General features: G+C 43.3%; 1 protein-coding gene across 1 annotated transcript in view; it reads left to right on the top strand.

The window, feature by feature from the left end:
• The window catches only part of RP1 (RP1 axonemal microtubule associated), a 668,735-nt gene that overhangs the window by 501,971 nt on the left and 153,926 nt on the right, over positions 1-12,838 (top strand). The window contains exons 39-41 of the mRNA XM_088469748.1: positions 4,066-4,144; positions 8,792-8,920; positions 11,668-11,849. Of these exons, the coding sequence (XP_088325874.1) occupies positions 4,066-4,144; positions 8,792-8,920; positions 11,668-11,849 (390 nt within the window). The remainder of the gene's footprint in view (positions 1-4,065; positions 4,145-8,791; positions 8,921-11,667; positions 11,850-12,838) is intronic.

The raw sequence follows: 12,838 nt of genomic DNA, 5'->3' as shown, positions 1-12,838 counted from the left end.
TGTGGGCCTTGATAGTGGTAATGCATGGGGGCTGTGGCTACACCTCCCCTATTCTCCCAGACCCCTATAGAGGTCTGGTTAATCTGCCCCACCCTCTCCTCTCAGCACCCATGAAAATCATACAACTTTATACTATGGTAGCACAGTGGCAGATAAGATTACATTGATGCCTTACAGCACTAGGGCTGTGTGTTTGATTCCAACCAAGGCCCTATATGTGTATAATATATTTGCTCTCCCCATGTTTGTGTGGGTTTTCTCCATGTAGTCTGGTTTTCTCCAACCATCCAAAACCTATTTGTAGGTTACTTGGCTTCTAGCTAAGGGGGGAATTCAATTAGCAGCGGTAATTTACTGTGGGTGAATAAGGGTGGTAGCCTCAAGCTTTAACATCTGGGGCTATTCATTTAGAGACCCTTTTTCTTTACTGATAAATTACTGTGTTGTGTGTTAACCCATAGAATCTGGAATTAGTTCCCAGACCTATGGGTTAACATGGTTGCGGCACCTGCAAACAGGCTACGTAACACAAATGTATTTTCAAGCCAGCTCCTCGTTAACTGCGGGCTGCCTTTAGGTCTAAATGCATATCTCCGCTGCTTCAATTGGCCCACTGTAAATTACCACAGTTAACTAAATTCTTGCCTAGATATAAATGTAAAAAAATAACCCTAGTGTGTATGTGTGTGTTCATGTGGTAGGGAATATAGATTGTAAGCTCCACTGGGGTCAGGGACTGAGGTGAATGGTTAAATATTCTCTGTAAAGCAATGCGAAATATGTAAGCACTATACACAAAACATGTTACTAAATACTAACATTAAAGGACAACTGAGCTTAACTAAGTGATTGTTTAATAAAGGAGGTAAATACAGTTTCATATACAGTACAGAAAGTGTTACACAATCTCCATTGGCAACACTATGGGGTATATTCAATTGGGCGTGAGGTTTAGCGAGGCTAAATCCTAACGCCCAATTTCGGAATCCCACGGGTATGCGTGCTCCCGATACCCGCTGGGTTCAATTGAAAAAACAGTAGACGCAGGGTTTTCAACACTGAAAACCACGCGCCGCATAGATTAGAAAAAAAAACACTGACCTGCCCGGGTCTCCACGTCTTCCGGTGGCCTCCCCTCTCTCTTCTTACTGGAGCGGGGGCTGCTGGGAGTCCCAGGGCATCCTGGGAGGCTCCAGGGGCTGGTGGGCGGGGCAAGGGCTGCTGGGAGATGTAGTTCTCCCAGCACCCATTACGGGGGGCCACAGTGACACTGGGTGGGGCACACTGACACCAGGACACACACACACTCATGCACACACAGCCACTCAAACACACTTACAAACACCACACACACTCACATACGTACATAAGTAATTAAGGACTAATTAAGCTAATGGGATACCTCCAATTGCTTAATTAGTCCTCCGGGGGGGGGGGGGTTGCCACGGGGGTGTCAGAGCAAGTCCCGGTGTTTTTTCCTAAAATCATCGATTTTAGGAAAAATCATGCTTGCTCAGGAGGTGCGTGTTTTGTTTTAATAATAGAATGGAATAGCAAAAAACCTGCGCCTGCTGGAAAAACCTTGCAGATGCGGGTTTTTTGCTATTCTCGCAGTCTATTGAATATGCCCCTTAGGGATCAATTCAATTAGGAGCTCAATCTCGCTCCAGACTCATGAATTTTTGTACACAGTCCTATGGGGCTGCGAACAAAGGGCCTGATTCAGAGCCGGACGCTATTTGCGCTCGCTCGTTCAGAAAAAGGGGTGGCTATTCAAATGAACCGTTCGCTCTTTACGGTCTGTTCACGCCTCTAGGTCTGAACGAGCGTACAAAACATGCGGTCGTTTTTTGGAAAACTACGCCCCCTGGCCGCTCGCATCCTACGTCATGTCCGCTATTTATTAGATTAATCGAGTACATCGACTAGCTTATGAACTGCTCGCTATTCTTGTGGTTGGTTTTTCCTACCGTAACCTTGCGAGCAGTTCTGACTATAAAATAACCCAGTGACGTGGTCAATGACGCTGCTGTATTAGTAATGCACACCCTTAAAATGCCCGTTTTGACCTTTAAGCACGCCTGCGTTCTGATCTCCACTCCCCGTTTTCAAGCACCTTCCCCTGTTACCACCCACATACGCCTCCTCCTGTCACTCAAAATAGCAGGCATTCGCTATTTAGCGAACAAACGATTTTCGGCCGCACTGACTGGTTCGCGCATGCGTATTACGATCCGTACGCATGCGCAGTTGTGCAAACATCGCTCGGAATAAACGAGCGGCCGCTTATGAGCGGCTCTGAATCAGGCCCAAAAATCCATGAGTCCAGCAGTACTGTTGGTGCTGCATATAGGTGTGTTTAATGGAATTGAGCCCTGGCATCATCCCTGAAACCTCGCAGTGGCATCTTTCATTATGGACCTGTTACTGAGTCTAAGGGGAAGATTTACTAAGGGTTAAGTTTATCCGATTTGCTGTTTTTCAGTGATAAGCCCCCGATTAGCAAGTCAGGGATTTACTAAGGTGTAACTAGCATAGATATTGCATGTCAGACCCTAATTCGCAAACCAAATCACTGCATCTCACCATTGGACCAAACCTCCTTGAAATAACATTGACATCACTGCAAATCACGAATTAACTAAGATTTGTGTTTGCAAACTCGCATCCAAATCACTAATCAATGCACTAAATGAATAGAGACCAGCGATGGCCATCGATGGTCGCTGGCCTTCCCTGGTCCTCAGCACTTAGCACAGGCAGATGATTGGCTGCTGTGACTCGGCCAGGGCACCGCTGTTGTGTGTGACTGGGAGGAAGTGGGGACATAGGCGGTAACTCACTAGGAGAGGGACTGGTCCCCGGAGAGTACCAGGAGATACAAGGACAGAAGAGAACATAGATCTGAGTAGTCGCAGCATGTTTGAAAAGGAGCTAGGGAGGAATAATGAGTAGAGATGTGCGGTTCAGGAATTTCGTGAATCCAGGCAAATCCGAGTAGCGGTTCTAATCTCCTGAGGAGATCCAGGTAAATCCGGGTCGCGGTTCTGATATTTATGCGGTTCGGAATTTGGATTTTAAATCCAGATTTCAGGTTTTGAATTGCATAAATTACATGATTTTAGCTGTTTTTAAAACTTTTTATCTATTTTTTATTTAAAAAATCCAGATCCAAAACCAAAACACTTGAGGGTGGTTTGCAAAACCAAATCCAGATCCAAAACCTTGTAGGAGATACAGATCCAAAACCAAAACACGGGGGTCGGGTCACATCCCTAATAATGAGGGAAGGCTGCTAATGAGATAAACATGTTAATGAGCAGAGGCCCTCTCTTCCCTAACTTGTACACTCCTGGCATTAGGCTGATCGTGGCCCAGTGCAGTGTACAGTGCAGTGTTTCAGGGAGATTGTGATAGCAACACCTATGAGTGTGACAGTAAAGTGGGTGTGTACTGCTACATCTGAGAGGCGTGGCATAAAATTGATTTACATACAAATGTAAATGAGCCCCACAGCAGTTAGTAAGATCTACTACTTGTTGATGAAAACACACTAATACTTTTCAGAAAATGCATGTAGCCATAGGGATAATTGTGCCTTATAATCAATGCAGGGAAATTGAATGTATATATCTCTGTGGTTTTTTTTTAATATAACAGCTTCATAATGGGGATAAGGTGCAATCAGGGAGATTGCTAGACTCTTCAGGGAGATTGCTACTATTTCAAGAAATCTCCCTGACAATGAGGGAGAGTTGGCAAGTATGGCTTATACCCACTGCTTCAGTCCTAATAGCTAGTGTGCTCTGTCAGCTTTGGGAATGTTGCAATACTGTAAAATGTAATATGTGTGTTTATATTTGAGTATGTATGGGGGGGTGCCAAAGAAAATTCTCGTCCTTTGCTCGACTTGGTCTAGAATCGGCCCTGGATAATACTTGCCTAAATGCTACAAGAGCCACATGTATGTCTAAGTCCTTGCTTTGCATATATTTGATATACCATTATTATGCTAAATGCTTTCATATGCCACATGCTTATAATATGCCTGTATTTATATCTTAGGTGGATAGTTTTGCAATTAAAGCTGCATATCTAGGAAAACTCCAAAGGATTGTCCTTGGCTTCAGCAATTTGAAAACAGGTATTTACAGTGCTACAAAAAACATACAAGGTTTAATTATGTGGTATTAGGTGACAATGATTTGTATTTATATAACAAAGTATGTATCTATCTATCTATCTATCTATCTATCTATCTATCTATCTATCTATCTAACTATCACAGTCAGTGGCCACTTTTTATGTACACCTGCTAGTTTTTGCTAATTTTTAATCAGCCAATCATGTGGCAGAATATGACTGCATAAAAGCATGCAGACATAGTTAAAAGGCTAAAGCTGCATACACACACAACAATTTTTTTAACGATTATCGTGAAACGATATCATTTAACGATAATCATTTGTAAAAATCGTTCACTTTCTGAGTCAAACGATGAACGATTTTCGTTCATGCGGGTTCACGTTTGTAGTTTAGTCAGACTTGTCAACTCAACGATTTTCAGTAAGGGAATATGCAAAAAACGTTTGTAGTTCTAAAAAATCGTTCATTACATTTAAATGAAAATAGTAAATTAACAACTTTAGTAAACAATTTTAGTTCATTTTTTCAAGGCAGAAAATTGTTTACTAAAATAGTTTATTAACTAAATCGTTATGTGTGTATGCAGCTTTACTGTTTATTATTCAGACCAAACACCAGAATGAAAAAGAAATATGATCGGACTGTGACTATGGTACCAGACATGATCGTTTTAGTATCTTAGAAACTGCTGATCTCTTGGGATTGTCATGCACAACAGTCTGTAGAATTTACAGAGAATAGCGCAAAATTAAATAAATAAATAAATAAAACCAGTGAGCAGTGGTAAATGGGCAGAAAAACCTTGTTAATGACAAAGATCAGAAGAGAATGACCGGACTGGCTCAATATGACAGTAACTGAAATAGCCATGCATTACAACAGTGTGTCAAACCTTTTAGTTGATGTCAGCTAAGAAACTGTAGTTTCTGCATAATTTTATAAAAACCATCTTGATAAATAGGCCCCAAATCACAGTATTTTATTGTATAAAACCACAAATCAATAAATGCATTTTAAAAAATATACCTAAAAGTTTTTCTTCTCTTACCTTTGAACAAAATTGCTCAATGAATTCTCCTCTTCTAGCTCTTTATTTTATTCTGTGGGGCCTATTCATCATTACTAAGAATTCTCCTTAGATCAGAGGATCCCAAAGTCCGCCATTACAGTTCACGTTTTAGGGATATCCATGCTTGAGCACAGGTGACTTAATTAGTACATCAATCCATTTGATTTAACCACCAGGACTCAAGCTTGGATGTATTTAAAACGTGGACTGTAATGGCGGACTTTGGGAACCTCTGCCTTAGATAATTACATTTAGTACTCGCATGGAGTTCCACCTAATTACGGGGGGAATTCATCATTCCTCCGCTCCATAAGTATCTATTCCGATGAGCTGTCATTTTTGTGATTACAGCTTTTCAGGAAATAGGGACCCAGTGGAGGGAGCCAAAAGAGAGCCCCGGGGTAGGAGATGGAGAGCCGGCAGAGGGACATGGAGGAGGGAGCCGGCGGAGGGGCCGAGAGGACAGAGCCGGCAGAGCAACAAGGAGGAGGTAGCCGAAGGAGACCTAGAGGACCGGGGAACAGAAGAGAGATGCTTCCGACAGCAGCAGCAGGCAGCGGGGTGAACATACAGCCAGAGCAGGAGGAGGGAGCCAGAGGAAGACCTGCAGGTAAGTATATACTGTACCGCTGTTACATGAGCTGCCATGTATACAGCAGCTTAGGTAGCCTTACAGGGGCTGTATGTCAGCTAAACATGGCATATAGTATCACCATCAAATTCCTAAAATACATAATTTAGAAATTTGATGAATAGCCTAATTTCTACAGCCCCATACTAAAGTATGGGGAGTGTGGAAATTAGCACAGACGGACTTACCCAGGAGATATCAGTGATATTTTCTGCGTTAAGTGTGTTAATGAATACGAAGAAACGAATTAAATATTTCCTTAAAACCGTTAATTTAGTGTTGATGATTAGGCCCCTGTGTGAGCTGGCTGGGGGTAGCTGTGCTCAGGCTGCAGTTCCTTATGGCTCCTCGTCTTCTTTGATGTATGGGAGGCGGAGCCAGGCTGTAATCCAGACTAGGAGGTGTGGAGGTAGAGACAGGAGGAGGCAGAGAGTCAGGGATTAGAGGTGGAGGGGAGCCGGGGACAGGAGAAAGAGATAGGGAGCCAGGTATTAAAGGTGGAGGATAGCCAAGGACAGGAGGAGGTGGGCAGCCGAGAACAGGAAGAGTAGGCAGAGAGTTGGGAACAGCAGGAGTAGGTGAGGAATCGGGTATTATTAGAGGTGGAGGGAACCGGGCACAGGAGGAGGCTGCGAGCCGTGGGATAGGAGAGGGAGGCAGGGAGCTGGGCATTAGTTGTGGAGAGAACTGGGGACAGGAGGAGACAGGGAGCCATGGGACAGGAGGAGGTGGGGAGCTGGGTATTGGTGGTGCAGGGGACAGGAGGAGGAGGGGAGCCGCGAGACAAGAGAAGGAGGCGAAGTGCCGGGTATTAGAGGTAGAGGGCAGGGGATTAGTGACAGGAGGCGGAGGGGAGACGGGGATTAGATGAAGAGAGGGGAGACTGTTGGGGCCGGGCGAGCCATGGTGTTGGCACAGTGTCGTCCCTACCTGTATTTACACCTGGTGCGGGTAGATGTGAGATGCCTTGTAGTGCGCACTGCTAAGCCGCACTCCGGGAAATATGGGGCATGGCTTCGCTGGTTGGGGCTTGACCTTGTGGCCCCAACCCATGTTTTTGTCTCTTCGGGGGTGTCGGAGATGTGGACTGCCCCCTGGAACCAGTTTGTTTTGCAGTACCGGCTCCCTCACTGTCAGGAGCCGAGTGCTGCACGTAATACTACAGTGCAACACCTGGCTTCTGTCACTGAGTAGGAGTCGGCACTTTGGTGTGACACCCAGGTGCAGTCCACACCCCGCGCACCACCCTTGTGACGCCACTGTGTTGGCATATCCTCAATCGCGGTGGGTGCCTAGCTATTGTAACTGAGGCTGACTGACACTAAAATAATGAACTTGGTGATGCCAGCACTACCTTCGGAAAACAGACATGGGAGGAGAGAAGCATAGAGAGGGAGTGGGGCCACGCATCTGTACTGTACTTGTGGAAAGTAAACTTCATGGATGGAGACTGCCTCTGGCAATAGACAGTGCAGTGTACCCCATGCTGCAACACTGCAGGTACTAGCGGTGCTGAAAATGGGACAGGCCAGCGGGGCATATGTCTCCTTGCCCCCCGGCCCAACATGCCCGTGACGCAGTTACATTTGCAACTGTGATTTTGGACGCAGAAGAATTGCCAAAATATGCATATAACTCAGCTGCTGTCCGCTGTACAGAGACACCACCTCTGGTGTCTCAGGTTCGCCGCTTATTTGCAGTAGACACAGCATCGGGAATATTGGTCATACATCGGTCACAACATCAAACTAAAAAGTAACGATATGGTGTTTCAGAATGTCCATCTCAGCTAAGATCTCGGGGCCAGTCCAGCTGCGAACTAGGAGTTGCCCCAAACAGTCACTCCCTGCCACTCACTTTGCAAATAAATCCTCCCTGCATCCAACATCACTAATCAATTGCTACACGTGCGCAGTGCAGCTGTGAAACGCACACTGGCAAAAAATCGCACTACTGCGTACAACATTGACATCTGAATCATGATGAATTTGTTTATATAGTGCACACATATTGCACAGCGCTTTACAGAGCATCACTCACATCAGTACCTGCCCCAGTAGAATTTTTTATCTATATTCCTTACCACATGTACACATACTGTACATACTAGGGTTCATTTTTTTTTCTAAGAATCCAATTAACCTACCATTATGTTCTAAAACCAGAGTACTCGGAGGAAATCCACAAAATTACAAGGAGAACATACATACTCAACAAATAAAGGGCGTTGGTGGGGATCGAACCTAAGTGTTGTGAGGTGTAATGCTAACCACTGCACCAACCGTGCTGCCCATTTATCTAGGGCCAAAATTTCTAGCCCAAGCTGCAACTATTATGCTATCAGTTACATTAGGCCTGTATTTTCTAGTAGTTCAGGCCCTCAAGTTTCAGTATCTGGTCTAAAAGTACTAAAACTTTTTGCGGATGCATGTCCTAAAATCTGTCTCTGGCACTTGAACAAAAGAGTTGGACAAACCAGCCACAAATAATCAAAGAAATCCATGCTACGCATACTAAAAGGCTTAAGTAATTCAATATTTCAGGAAATTGGACAATTATTGAATATGAGTTTACTTTAAATTCATACAAAATTTTCTTTCTATCTTTGCTATTTGCTTAAAAATGAAGTTTCAAGAGACAATTCCTTCATGAGTGTTCTTTCATGTAAGAAAGGTTGCATGGCAACCAGGGAAGACAGCAAACTCAAATTACATTAGGTTCCTTTTGGTAAATAGTTCTGATATTCTAACTTATAATGTACATCCTGTGGAGCAAAAAAATATATTTTGCTATCTACTATACATCTTTGTTTCCAAATGTAAAATACCAATTTTAAACTCTATTCACTTTTTGATAGCTTTGACTATGTAGGCATTTTAATAAAAGCAATTTATGATGGTATTGGGCTATTTGGGTAATGTCTAACCATTTTATTATTTATACAGATTCATGGTTTCTGGAAAAAATCACTGTTAAAGAAGATTATACCTGTACAAATGACACATTTTATCACAATGACTGGGTCACTTGCCATGCCACCGAACCATTTGCTGAATCTGTAATTATGCTAAAAGGTAATTCCATAAAATAAGACTGAGTTTATGTTTTGGTGGATTTATTTTTCCAAATGTGCACAATTCCATTAAATACAAGTGTCCAGTTATTATTCTGAAATGGGCTTAAGTATGACTTGTGTGGCTTGAAAATGCATAAAACTCTGTATTATGGTGTCATATTGTGTTAGTAACATTTCATTGTCCAATTCATTTGATGCCAACAAATTTTAAAACTTGAACATGGCTATGTTTTATCTACAATATATAAGGCAAGTTGTAAAAGGAAATCTTCGATATTGGGCCCAGTTTTGTTTTATTTTTATACGACACCAATATAAATACCAGATCACAGATCAAGGAAAGAATTGGTGGGCACTCCATTTGTTACCAGTACTGGAAACAATTGCAGTGCTGCCAAGTTTTTTTGTCAAATCTCTGTCCTTCCAATTGTCCGGCCAAGCCTATGCACTCCATTCTTCCTGCAAGTATCCTTAGAAACCTGCATCAGTTGAAAGCTGCAATGTATAGTAGGTCAACAGCGTGCTTGGCCATATATTCGCACACAATTGAGCTGGCATAAGAAGCTGCCCCACATCCGCAAATCTTCCTTCAACTCCTTACTTACCCGGATAGTGTTATTTTTCGTCTCTACTCCCGCCCTGAACAAAATATCCATCCAAACAGAAGCCCATGAGTCTGAAACTATCTACTGTAGGTGCAAATGCAACAGTCTAAATGCCAACTCTAGTTTTGCCATCAGTGCCCCCTTCCCATGTTTCCTGATGATTTTGTTCGCCTGATCAAACACTGCATGGAACACTGCTCCTCATCCAAAGAGCCGTTAACTGAAGCCTCTTTGGGGAAGGATCGGGGCTGAATGAACCTGAAATTTTCCACTGCCTTTATGGGAACTAAGCCTAGCTGTGAAATTACCAATTTGAATAGTCTTGCCTGGTGCCTTTCTGACCTGGCTGGATTGTCTGATTCTGTGTACCTTCTGACCACCAGATGGTGCCATTGCAGCTCTACTCATTGTTGCTTCATGTTTCTTTCCTCTACTGCCTGTTGTAGCCAGAGGTACCAAGAGAGGGCAGAGCCTGGGTCAGTAGCACATTGGGCTGGGAGAGAGAGGAGACTGCTGTTGCTCAGTGGCAGAAGTCTCTCTCCCCTGCCCAGCACACACTGCTGTGTGCTGGGCTGTGGAAGGTCCAGGGAGGCTGCTGCAGCTTCCTCTCTCTCCCAGCAAGTGTTGTGGGGGATGGGTGATCACACTGATCGTGCACCCTTGGATCTGCCCACTTCCCAGCATGCAGTGACGATTCAAGATGCTATACATTGTACTTTAAAATAATAATAATTGGGAGGGGGTGTGGCCTCGCCCTCTCCCAGTATCCAGGCCAATTAATGCTCTTAACGGCACTGACTGTAGCTATGGGGAGTCCAATTCTTCTTCCTACCTGAAACACAAAGGGAGAGCCTTTCTGGGTGCTCAGCAACAGACTCAACTGGCTCCTGCATGATGCTTAAGTAGTTGCTTATAAGGACCAGCAGAAAGGAGGACGGTACATGCAGTATGTGACCAGATCCTTATACATAAGAGAACTAACCCCCATGCATTCCTGCTTCTTCTTTTAACTGTCCTCTTGCTCCCTTGCCTCCCAAGCATGTGCATGCTGCCCTACTGGCTGGCAGGTCATCTAAGGTGATATAGTGGGGGTGGGATCCCTTCTCCATCACCACCATTTTGCACCACTGACTTGTAGCCACCATGTGCCCCTCCACCTTAACAGCTGCAAATTTTTCAAATTTAACCTGCATTGTATCACTTTGTACCACGATTGCTGATAGTAACAAAGCTCCATGAGTCCAGACATACTAGGGATTGATATCAGAAACCGAGAAACCAATGTTTAGCAGCCATCGATGTTCCCAATTCAATGGAAATATACTTTTTCCATCGAACACCGGGTTTGTGATGGTTGACAGCCATTGGATGCAGCTTCTGATGCCCATCCGATGATTGACTATTAGAATTGGGCTGTGAAAACCCGGAAGTGGTGACCGCAGCTCATCCTCTGTGCACATGCGCAAAGCTCCAGCTGCTTCTGCAAATGCGACAGTATCATTGACAATATTTATGCCATCATGTGGTTATGATGAGATTGCAATCGCATCGCATGTTTTGATGTTGGATGCGGCCAGGCTTCCTCTATCCATCCCTGACATATACCCAACAGTCCTTGAGATTTGGGAGGTGAATAGTTATCCAAGCCTGTGGGGGTTTGGCCACACGCAGTTGTGTATATAGGGGCCCATTGTGTAAATGAGTGGGTATGGCAACAGCTTCATAATGAAGGCAAGAACCTTCATAATTTGTCTATCCTGCTACTACTGTACATTTACCATGGAGATAATTAAAAGTTGCTTTCATCCAAGCTGTGTCTAGTGTAAAATGAATCCACAGTTGGCAGATGAGAAGAACCAGTGAGGATGTTATCTTTATTGTATTCATTCAATTCAATATAGATAGAAAAATACATTGTAACTAATTGATTTAAACATAGCAGACACTGTGAATCTGTCATAGTTGTCCTTTCTGCATGAACATTAGTTTTTGATACAAACTGGTGTCATAAAAAAGTGTGAATGTGTCTTCCTCGCTGTATAGGATTTTCTATTGATTGTATTTATATTTTATTCATAAACTAAACAAATCTGTGTGTACTTATGGTAATAAATGGAAACGTTACATTCATTTTATTTAGAATCATCTGTGGAATGGAAGAAGATAAAATCTTTCAGTACTCCTACAAAAGGTATATGGCAGCTACAAGTGCTGGGTTCCCCCGCATTAGAGGACGACGCGGATCTCTCTGTTCTTGTGTTTTGTAAACATGGGAAATCTGCTTTGCACAAAGTGACTAATCTGAGCTATCAACCTTTCTTGGTAAGAACTGAAAAACTGACAATTATTGCTGTCTGCAAAACCAGTATAGAACATAGGACTTAAGTAACTAACTACTGTATAAAATATGACATAGGTAGGTGCCACACAAGCTATATAAAGAAACACCAGGGTTTTGTATCTACAAAAATATGCAGCTTCAAAGCTATCACAGAAGCCAGGAAACTGCTTTGTGTATAATTGGTAGGACAGTTTGGGGGGAATAAAATTATTTTTTGGGCGTTGTTAGTAATGAGCGACCAACAGAGCTATTCAATTTTTGCTCCGTTTGTGTACAAGTGTTGCGGTTATCGGGCTAATCCTGCACATCTGTGATACACACAGAGACCCAGCTGATCCCCGATGAGTTTATCTATCCCCTACAGTAGCATTGGAGTGGGGTAGACTTAATTTTATAGTTTTTCAGCACCCCCTCTGGCAGTTTTGGACTGTACCTTGCAACTGCCATTGGTTCCTCAGTGGAGGAAATGTTGAGATGTAATGAATATATTAGAAGCCGTTAGTTTGTGCTGCATCATCATCAGGGGATTTAATTGCACATGCAACAGATATGCCTCCTGATCAGTGATGGATTGAGGGCCACATGGGCCTGGGGCTTAAAAAGGTTCAAGGGCCTATTGTAGGAAGCTGAGATGTGAGTGTTACTGTGTGGATGTTGTTAGTGCCATGTGGGCATGTACACCCCTTACACTATCAGACCCACTGACTCCCTAAGTGAGAGATGTATCAAGACTTGGAGAGAGTTAAAGTTAAAGCTTTAAACTAGCATGGTCTTTGAAATGACAGTTAGATGCTTATTAACTGCTTCTCCACTTTATCACTCTCCAAGGTTTGATATATCTCACCTTAAGGGTTTGATGTATCAAGCAGTGAAAAGAGTGGAGAAGTGGACCAGTGGAGAAGTTACCCATAGCAACCAATCAGCTATAAGGTAGCATTTCTCAAGTATATTCTATATAATGATAGGTAGA

Source organism: Taudactylus pleione, unplaced genomic scaffold (genome assembly GCF_031769625.1).
Source record: "Taudactylus pleione unplaced genomic scaffold, aTauple2 ptg000093l, whole genome shotgun sequence".
NCBI classification, from domain to species: domain Eukaryota; kingdom Metazoa; phylum Chordata; class Amphibia; order Anura; family Myobatrachidae; genus Taudactylus; species Taudactylus pleione.
This window is presented reverse-complemented; position numbering and strand designations above follow the sequence as displayed.